General features: G+C 31.1%; 1 protein-coding gene across 3 annotated transcripts in view; it reads right to left on the bottom strand.

Annotated features, from left to right (window-relative positions):
* Positions 1–1,081: 1,081 nt before the first annotated feature.
* Positions 1,082–11,003, bottom strand: part of LOC115881504 (trichohyalin) — a 205,518-nt gene continuing 195,596 nt past the window's right edge. The window contains exons 8-15 of one of the 3 annotated variants that reach the window (XM_030899009.1): positions 10,687–10,855; positions 9,432–9,845; positions 7,878–8,120; positions 4,858–5,008; positions 4,604–4,809; positions 3,961–4,071; positions 1,661–1,885; positions 1,082–1,422 (exon numbers count right to left, since the gene is read on the bottom strand). In XM_030899009.1, coding sequence (XP_030754869.1) covers positions 1,161–1,422; positions 1,661–1,885; positions 3,961–4,071; positions 4,604–4,809; positions 4,858–5,008; positions 7,878–8,120; positions 9,432–9,845; positions 10,687–10,855 — 1,781 coding nt within the window. In that variant the 3' untranslated portion in view covers positions 1,082–1,160. The remainder of the gene's footprint in view (positions 1,423–1,660; positions 1,886–3,960; positions 4,072–4,603; positions 4,810–4,857; positions 5,009–7,877; positions 8,121–9,431; positions 9,846–10,686; positions 10,856–11,003) is intronic. The other 2 variants (XM_030899011.1, XM_030899010.1) reach the window with 2 other exon arrangements.

The following is an 11,003-nucleotide window of genomic DNA, read 5'->3' as shown; positions in this document are numbered from 1 at the left end:
CTCGCTAACATTTTAGAATAAGTAGGAGGAGCGCAGGCAGATGATTAGACCGGGCCGTTAAAAACCTACGTCTGCGGTAAAAATTTACGTTTTTAATGTAAAAATGATAGCGCGCGTGTCGATTCTAACTTCATCAAGCGATGAATCACTCCCAAACATTCGTGGCGTTTACTATATACCCCTTCTTATACTCTGCAAATATTATAAATAAATGTGTTAGTTTATTTTGGATATAAAAAAATCATAATAGGTGTTCTAGAATTGTGTTTTCTAAAATTTAAAAGTAAATTAGAATTAGTTTGTTATATGAACAATTATTGCATATTTTAAAAAATAGCAGAAGAAATGTTACAGATTAAAAAAGTTTCTTTCAATATTTTTGAAAGAAAGGGCGAATCATGTATTTTTGAATTATGCATACATATATTTTGATAAAATAAATTTTATACATGTCCGCCAAGGTACGTATGTACGAAGAGTACACTCAATTCGGTCAGTACAATAACACGTTCTGAACAAACCAAGAAAAGCTAGTATTTTCCAAAGTTCATGCAATATACCGACCAAGACTGCCTCGATCCAATGTGGTATATCTACTTTAATTTTGATTGGGTGTAACAAAAAAATAACGAATATACATTAAGATATATTTATTTTTAAAAAGTATAAAAATTTATAAAAAAGCAATTATTATTTTACATGTAATCATATTTTCAGATACATAACTAAAACAAGTAATATTACATGATTTATAAGAATAAGTACATATTACAATATACGTTTTGTTATTTACAATTAACCTACACCTACCAGATTTGTTGCTATTATCCCCGATTTGTAAGAACTTCTTTAAAATATATACAGTTTATTATAAAATACACTTTATTTTTTAGTAAATAAAAGTAAAGAGAAATACATTTAATAATTTAATATATAACTCAGTCATTTAAAATATGACACATTTAAGATATGCTCTACATAGAACAAATCTTTACAAAATGTTAAAAATATACAAAATAGAAAACTGTTGTTTAATAAATATCAAATACTTTATTCTTGTTCATTAACGAGTATGCAAAGGCTCTTTATTATTTTCTGTCACTCTTTATAAAATGTTTTTAAAATAATAACGTCTCGCTGCATTTCAGTTGGCAGATAATCTAATATGGGTGGATACTAGCAATGCCTACCCTAGGTTGCATATACCCTACGCTACTATTAGTTCTATGCAGCATATCAGAAACATTCTTCTTTCGTGGTTCTATTCTGATTTTGGGCTCTGCATAGCTGTGTCTGTATCCAGGGACAGATTTCATCATTTTCTGAGGATTCTTTATGAATTTCTGGTCGTACTTGCTATCGGACATTTTGTCTAGGTTGTGTGTCGATTTGGAGAAATTATCAACTAAAGATGAGCCGTATCTATAAAAAAGAACAAATATTAAATTGTATAACTAATTTATTTTTAGAGTTATATTTTAGTATTTTTAGAGAAAAATATGAAATCTTATGTGATAGTGAATGAGACAGACGATCGAGTTAAAGTAGTTAAGAGAGGAAGTAAAGGTAGGCAATATAACACTTAACCTAACACAAAATATAACAATTACTGAATTTTTAGTAATGTTAACATCTGTGGTTGTATATAACGTTATATTACCGCTCTGCTTCTGGAAGATCCTGATAATGCCTGCTGCTTCTGACTTCTCGTTCTTCTGATCTTCTGAAGCTTTCTTTCTGATCTTCTAAAGCGTGATGGCCGACGTCCATGTATGATCGCCTTTTTAGTTCTTTCGCTATCTCGTTGGAATTCTTCTTATGTTCTTCTTCGATCAAAGAAAACATAGACCTTCGCTTTGGATCATACTTATCTGTATTTCTGTATCTAAAAACAAACAGTTTTTGTTATTTACTAACTATAGTTTTATTTGGTTTGTGACCAGAATAAGTTTATAAAAACTCATATATTTTAAAATTTGAATGTATACTTTAAGTTACATTTTTTTAAATATGGAGGACACTTAATAATAACGCTTTACTATTAAAGAATTAACGAATTCAAATGTTACTCAAACTATAAAATAGAGTTAAAAGGTAGATAATAATTAAATATATTTGATATCAATTAAACTTTTAGTTACGTAATCAAACGTCAAGTTGCCACATGTATTTATTTATTTCCTGATATTATCATTCGTTTTGACACTTTAGTTTTGTATTTGAACTATAGTAATAAGTGCCTCATAATAGAATAAAAAATATTTTAAAATATGTATAATTTCAACAGAAGGGATACAGTATATTTGAAAAATGTGTAGTTTTTTTCTATTTATGTTTTAGAAAACAAAACTGGATGATGGTCCAAAACATTAATAAATGGTGTCTCGTATATTATTGAATTATGCATCTAATTTAATTTTAATTTAATAATTTTAATTTACAAAATAATTTAAATATGAAAAACTAAGTATGTTTATTTCTAATTTTCATCACTTTTCTGCAGGGTTGGCATGATTTAAATCATGATTTAAATCGTGATTTGAATCAAGTGATTTTTTTTAATTTTAATCATGTGATTTAAATCAAAAAAAATAATTTTTTTGAAACTTTATAATAAATCAAAAAATAACTGTAAAACTTGTCTCTGAAATGTCTCCTAGAAAACTATAAACATTTTCTATATCAGATGTAGCAGATAATAAATCGAAAAATAATTGTAAATGTTATAAAACTATATAAAAATATCTATTCATTAATTTAATTGTTGGACCGATTTTTGAACTAATTTCGTGTGAATCCATTAGTCCGCTAAACACAAGGATTTATTTTAAAATTTCTGTATAAGTGACAAAAATTCGCTGTTCAAATACATATCATTCGCAAAGTCTAGTGCAGAACTAGGTTCTTCTAATATAGAGATTATATCTTTATTCCCGATAATCTATAATTGTTGTCAGAAAATATGTTGTTTTATTTTTTTTTGAAACGGTTGTATCTTTCCAAATTCCTACCAACATTTTGATCTGGAGTAAGTACTCACTTTGATATTAGATAATGCATACTAATTTCATTCTCGACTTAAGACTCTTTCCGAACAATAGTATATTGTTTTATTAGGAGCAAAAATTATACTTTTTTTGACGATGCTGTACCTTTGAAGGACCATCGTAAAGCTATTCCAACGTTACAGGGAGGCACAAAAAATACATTTTTATTCCGAATAGAACATACTATTTTTTTAAACATTACAAATAATTTTTTAATCAATTTCAAACATTGCAAATAATATTAACAGTAATCGAACAACAATTTGTACACTCGTTGAATTCGACACTTAATATCAGTTTAATAATATATTTTTGCACTTTTGTGCTTATGCGTAACAGTGCTTTACTTTTATGCCTAGGCGTTAAAATGACAAAAAATTAATACTTTTGAGACGTTTGAAAAATATCCTTTTGATCTGAAGCGAACGACTTTTCTTTGTGGAATATATTGTTGGAATATATGTGGAAAAATCACACGCCCCCTAGAATTGTTAATGTTAATCTAGATAGATTTAGCCATTTAGGATAGGACTTTAATTGGAAATATGTCCTAGTTATTTGCAAATCCGATTTAAATATTGTTTTGAATAAAAATCAAAAAAATCTGATTTAAATCAAAAAAATCTGATTTAAATAAAAAAAATCTGATTTTTTTCATTTTTTTTTAAAAATCATGATTTTTTCCAACCCTGCTTTTCTGTTTGTACTTATAAAAAAATGTAAATGTTTTAACGAGTATTAACTTAACTTAATCTACGAATTTTTTATTTTAAGGCTATTTTTATATTATGCTAAATCCATTTACAAATTCATTTATATTTATATTAGGTATATTGATTATGTATACATGTTTATTGTTATATCTACTACATATTTAGTAAATATTGATCAATATCAATTAATAAAAACCTACCGATCCACATCTTTATCTCTGTGGTTCCTGTAGCGCACCTCTTCAGACACTTGTCTTGGTGCAGGTTTTGGAGAAATATCCTCAGAAAAATCTCGTCTTTCGTTCGAAAATCTAAAACATAAAGAATATTATTAGAGCATGTATTGAATCGAATAAAAAGTGTATCATGGTTGGTGTAGAAATAGCATTCAGTCAGTGATACTTCTACCGAAATACACGATTCTCACAGATGAAACTGTATTTTCTCTATTTTTTTTAGAAGTCGTTTGTAGAAGTCTTTCCTTACTCATTAGACAGACTTTTATCATATCAAAACTAATCATAGTTCTGTGATAGTTTTGTATTTTGATGTCCGTCTGTCTTTTGTCAAGAACTTCAGCGACAGATATAGTCATAGATCAAAGAAAATAAGCCATAAAAATAGATAAATTTTACAGTTTATTCAAAATAAATTTTGTTTACAAGCTAGTAATTAAATCACAATATTTTTGATAAAAGTTAAAAAAGTATACTTAGTAGAAATAGTAGAAAGTTTCCAGGTATATAGTAAAGCTAGATCTGAAATATACTTTGTATGCCTACCATGACGTTATTTTTATATGATCATACATTATTTATCGCTAATTTAAATTAATGTCATTACCTATCTTCGTAATTGTTCCTAAGATGATCTTTGGACGTATAAGCCATGCTCTGATGCCTCTTAATAAAATGAATCTTATCCTTCTGGATGGTTGGTGAAATTGGCGGTTCGGGACGTCTGCGTTCTTGTTCCAGCCTTTCCTTTTCCATGAGCAAAAACTTCTCCTTGGCATCCATGAACCGGTCTTTGGGTGCCTGCAATGGAACCTACATTCAGAAGATAAAACACGAACAATAAAAGAGTAAGCAACATACCTTGATTTCTTCATCTGGAGGAGATCTTTGTCGAAATTGAGGTTGTCTTCGGTTTATTGAATTCGTCGAATTTTCGAAGTATTCTGGTTTTGCTTCGTAGCGATATCCTTGTTTGCTGTCATTGTTATAGTCTCGTTCGTAGTCTCTGTTACTAAAAAAATAAGAAAATTGTATTAAGGGCTGGCAAAGGTTAGTCTTGGGTCGAGATTTCCGTATGTAAGAAGAGTACAATGCGTTTATAATGTACTGAACAAAGAGAGAGCAGTAAAAACGTTGCCAAACGTATAAAATAAACCGAGAAACTGTGCACATTGCCAAGAAACTTGGAAGGGGATAAGCAGATTCGTCGCAGTCGCCCGGTCGACCCAATCAGTACCATATCAGCACTTAAAATTCTAGGGAAGAGTGTACATCATGCGTTCAGCTTCACGATTTAATTAAGTCTCGTGATACTTTATTTGCTTATTTATTACGAGTCATTGTAATTTTGCCTATAGCTTATAAATTTTTAAGTGCAAGTTAGAAACTCATGCACTTTTGGCAAAAATAAGTGTAATTCAGTTGGTTTTCGACAGTGGTCGCGCTATTTTTTTTTCCATAGCAAGTGGCCGTCCTCTGCCGGAAACACTGCGACCTGATCGCGCTATTAGAACTGTTTAACTCTTGCCAAATTATAGGTTATAATTTTGTGTCAAATTATGTCAAATAGAAATGATAAATATTTTGCATTTTGGACAGTGTTGTTACTTGTGTTTCTTTTTTTTTAATTAAGTGGAGGAAAACTCGAGGGAAAATTAAGTGTTGACCCAGACCATAGTTTACAGTTAATATTCGGTGCCCAAAGACCGCCAGAAACACAGTTTGCCAGAGACTATGGCCAGAGAGTTGTATTAGCCACAAATAAAGTTGTATACTATCTCGTATATGGTACCAAAAACTGGAGTATCTGTAAAATACCATCACACGATAGGTAAATAATACATTTTAGTACTGCAGAAAAATTAAGATTAAAGTTAATTAACCAAGATTACATTTTTTCAGTTTTATACATTTTTTTTCACAATATTTTGAAGTAATCACTTGTCACTCAAAATTTAAATATATTAATTATACGTTCCAATTGTACCAACTTATTTCTTTGTAAAATAAAAAAAAACTGCTTTGAAATGAAAATGACAGACACCTCTATCACTGTCAAGGATTTTGTCGTTGGACAGACTATAGTTATCTTTTCGAAAATAAAAGTCTTTTTAAAATAAGCTGTTTGCGATCGTGATTTTATTTTACTTGATAGAGAAAGGCGTACCGGAGAAATGTGGCAACGCCGCAACAGCACCCCGTTATTATTTCTTTCACTCCGACTTAATAAGATCCCTATGCGATTTACTTCCACACATGTAAATACCGACCTAAAAGTAAAAGTTGCCAGCACGGTATAAAGCAAATATATTGTTGTTATTAAAATTTCAAAGTATATTTGACACCAATTAAAGTTTTAGTTACGTAATCGAGGGCGCAAATTTTAAATTCATTGTTGCCAACCATGGACATATTCGGCGCAGGGCTCACCAACTGGAATTTAAATTTCCCGCTAGGGATTCAGGTGGCAGCGCTGCTGTAAAAAATATCAAGTTGCCACATTTATTTATTTATTTGCTGACGTTGTCATTCGTTTTGACACTTTAGTTTTGTATTATGAGTTTTTGGTTTAATTACGAATTTTTGGGTGAGATACTTTAAGCTAAAAAATGAATACTAGCAGAGCTTGCAGTCGAACATTGTTCTTTTTAGAACCTCTTTTAGTGAGAAGTGTACAAGATAGCTTAATAGCCGTAAAAAACTCATCAACTCAACTTTATTAGAATATTTTGAACAGGTTTTGAACGGGAAAGTTGTAGCAATGGCCCTTTATGTTTCTTAAGTGGAAAGGTGAGTTTTGTTGATGTAAATAGTAACTGTTTATATATTTATAATTAATTTATTTTTTGTTTCCTAAAATATTTTGATTAAAAGAAAATATGTAAAGTTGGGCAGCGCTGTGCCGCTCAAGCTTAATCACGTGACTACAAGTTTATATGTGAACTATAGTTATAGTCAATAAAATGAATAACTTTGAATTTTGACCGTTATTTTTTACCAACATGGCAAATATAAAATCCCTCTGTCAAAAAAGTTACTGATTTTCTTTAAATTGACTGCCTGAACGAATCAGATAGGTCACTCTTTTTACTTTCGTGAAATAGTAAAGGAAAATAATAAAACAAGTGACAGTTCTTCCCTCTTTTTGCAAAAATCAACACGAAATGTCATAATTCTTGTCAAAAGTAAAATGTCATCAGCTTTTGACATTTCTAAATATGACACGTATTAAAGGTTAATTGCCGCATTTTGCAGTTATTTTCCGTGAAAATAGTGCTTTTCTTAGTGTTTCTGGTGTTTTACTTACGTTTTCCCCAATTTATGGACCTAACTAATTCTATTTTCTTGATTTTGAGCGTTTACAGTGTTCTCTTGGATTAAGTTTGTGGTGTTTGTGTACATTGTTTTTGAACTGTTGCTAACGTTACGTCAGCATGGCCGCAAGTTGCTGACCTATTAAAATTAACACTAGAAAAGCCCGCGGGAATTGTCAAATTCAAAGTTATTCGTTTCACAGACTATAATTATAATTCTCGCTTTGCATCAAAAGTCTTAAACTTTTGAAATGGCTATCAGCCTGTTCAACTGCGACCATTTATGATATATTGTTGCCCTCAATCTTTTGATCTCTAGATTACAGTTTCCAGTTTTAGTATGTTCAAAATGTCTAATAACTTGAAGACTGTACAATTTCGAGTTAATATAATTATTTTTTTCAAATGGACCGATAGTGGCTCATTAGCATGTTTGGAAAAAAAAAATTAACTAATAATTTGTTACCACATACCACAATTTCGAGTCAAGGATGGTATAGGGGTGAGCCACTTTTAAAAAATACCCGGTATATGATCAAAACACTTTAATATTAGGTACTATCTTACCGTTGAAGGGATTTTGATTCGTAATATCTCGAATCGTTTGAATTTACTTTAGCTCGAATTTCTCTGCTTTCTTTGTTATCTCTATAAGATTTCCCGGAATCTTCCTTATCGAGGAACTTTTGCCTGGTTTTCGGCACTGGGTATTCCTTGTATGGCTTTTGGTCCTCGAAAAATACCTCTTCTTCGTAGGAGAAGGTACGAGTTGGACGTTCTTTGTCAAAATCAGACGAGTTATTTCTAGATCTAATAAATAAAAAAATATATTAATATCTATATAACTATATAAAATAAAAATTGAAATAGTGAGGGGAATATATAAAAACAGAAGGAAAAAATTAATCGGCAAGTCCTCAACAAACTCGCAACCGTATACACCAATGTACACTGTTGTAGACATTCACACTCACACACAACAACCACACCTACATCAGTGTACACTAGTGTAACTGCCTGCCAGCATCATCAGTACGGTAAAGAATCAGCAAGCGATGACAACGATCCCAAAAAATATAAACCAGGAAGCAAATGATGCACGAGGTACCGTCTGTAACCTAGTAGATGGAAAAAAAAGCAGATGATGAAAATAAAAGGAGCAAACGGGAGCCTAAGACCCCAGACTTTAGTTCTAGGCTGCAAAATGGGGTCTTAGGCTCCCGTTTGCTCCTTTTGTTTTCATCATCTGCTTTTTTTCATCTACTAGGTTACAGACGGTACCTCGTGCATCATTTGCTTCCTGGTTTATATTTTTTGGGATCGTTGTCATCACTTGCTGATTCCTTACCGTACTGATGATGCTGGAAGGCAGTTACACTAGTGCACACTGATGTAGGTGTGGTTGTTGTGTGTGAGTGTGAATGTCTACAACAGTGTACATTTGTGTATACAATTACGAGTTTGTTGAGGGCTTGTCGATTAATTTTTTCCTTCTGTTTTTATACCTATATATAAATATTTTTTAAGTTTTTAAATTCTTGGTTTTAAGTCAGTAGTTGATAAAACGAAACTTACGTTTACATTTAGTTTAATGATTGACGTTTCGACCAATTTTAATTCGGTCTTCTTCAGAATCACAAACGTAGAACATCATTTTCGTTAACAAAACGTTTTAAAATTCAAATATAAATACATTTAGGGCTTTTATAATTTAGAATACAAATAAATCACAATCACGAGTATAAGTCATCGGCATAAATTCTAACCGAAACCACTATGAATTATATTAATTTTTTATTTTGTTCTTTTTTTTTATATTCTTCTGTTAAGTTTATGTCTACCAAAAATAATTAACACTAATTCACCTTAATATACCAAAACATTTTGCTTTTGCACTGGACGAGCATTTGACTATGTTAGCATCATCGGCAGATAGTTTAAACTGAAAGTTAGAAAACTAAAAGTTTTTTAGTAGAAACTTAGTTTTAATCATCTGCTGATGTTGCTAACATGGTTATCGAAATGCGCGTCCAGTGCAAAAGTAAAATGTTTTTGGTGTATTGTAGCGAATAAATGTTTTATTTTGCAGCAATATATAAATTAAATAATATAATATATTACCTAATATTTTCATCAAACCCATCATCTTCGAAATATTTCTCTTTCTCACTCTTCTTTCTATCTTCACTATATCTCCCGTTTCTTTCTCTCTCATTGTAATAGTACGTATCTTTCTTCTCCTCTTCTCCAAAATATCTCTCTGAAGAAATAATAGACTTTTCCAAGTACTTATTTCCATTCCTATTTAACAGTTCCTTTTCTAACGATTTCCGGAAATTTTCTTTGGCAATTTCCCGTTCATTTTCTCTATAATCGTCTTTGACTTCACGTTCCCTAACTGAAGATTTCTGTTTAAGTAAATACTTGTTATCACTAAACTTTGAAATTGGTTTCTCTAAATATTTTATTTTATTATTCGATTTTCTGTAGTCTTCGTCTAAAGATTTGGAGAATTTGAGCTCGTCATGGGTATACCTGTAAAAACCATTTATATTTTAGTATATTATTTCATTTTTATAGAAGTTTTTTGAGTTTTGAATAAGACTATGCCCTTAGCAATTAGGCAAAGAAAATGAATCCTACTCTGGGAGCCAGCCCGCAAAGGGATAAAAGGTAATAAAGAAGCAAACGATCTAGCTATAAAGGAGAGAACTCCACTAAGTGGATCAGAACTGTTCTGCTTCTCAAGTAGAAACCAACTTAAAGCAGAACTCAGGAGGTTCTTCAGTTCTTCCAGGTTGAGAGAAGATTCCATCCGTAACCGGGAATGGGAGTTTGGTCTGGTAATCGGGAAAAGTTCGTCAGAACTTACGACCAAAATCAAAGATTTTCCTTCACTTAAGTAAGAACAATCTTCGGATTGTCGAGGGGTTTTTAATAAGACACTGTCTCAACTATGGACACCTCAGATTCTGTGGGAAAAAAACACTAGAATACCTCATCACCGAGACGAAAACCATTCGGGCCATAAACTTTGGTACGACTGATATCGAAGATGGAGATCAACCTCTGTAAAAACCGTCTCAGATGCAGGCTTTTGTCAAAGCCCTAAGACTGTATAATAACTTATAACTCAATGAAAAGAGGGACATAATATATTAACTTCCTTCCTCCCATAAAATCTAGATACTAGATTAGATCTACTAGATCTAGATACAGTGTATATGCCATCAAAAATTGAAAAAAAAGAATAATGAAAAGAAGAAAAATTGACGGAAAAGGAAATGATATAATAATGAATTAAATTAATATGGAATACATGTATGGGTAAAAAAATAACGAAATTTGGTAAAACAAAAAAAGAAATTCGTTATACCTCGAGTAGCGTTGATCTATTTCTGGAGATTTTTCCCTGCTGATATTTTCTCTAGAACTTTCTCTGAAGCTTTCCTGATTCCTGAAAGGTCTTGGTAAAGTCATATGTTGAGTGTCCTGCATCAAATAAATTGATGAATCTGCAGGATCGCCGCTCCAGTCTTCATCTTCTGTAACAAAAGGATAAATTACTTTTCACTTCAGTTATAACAACATATTTAGATATGACTCTTTCAACAGTAAATTTTTATCAAATCTGTTATGTATGTTACCAAAAAGAAATAATATACAGTGTTTTCCATTTAAAAAGACAAGACT

Source organism: Sitophilus oryzae, unplaced genomic scaffold (genome assembly GCF_002938485.1).
Source record: "Sitophilus oryzae breed Bouriz unplaced genomic scaffold, Soryzae_2.0 scaffold_172_pilon_pilon, whole genome shotgun sequence".
NCBI classification, from domain to species: Eukaryota; Metazoa; Arthropoda; class Insecta; order Coleoptera; family Curculionidae; genus Sitophilus; species Sitophilus oryzae.
The sequence above is the reverse complement of the archived record's forward strand: the minus strand, read 5'-3'. Positions and strand labels throughout refer to the sequence as shown.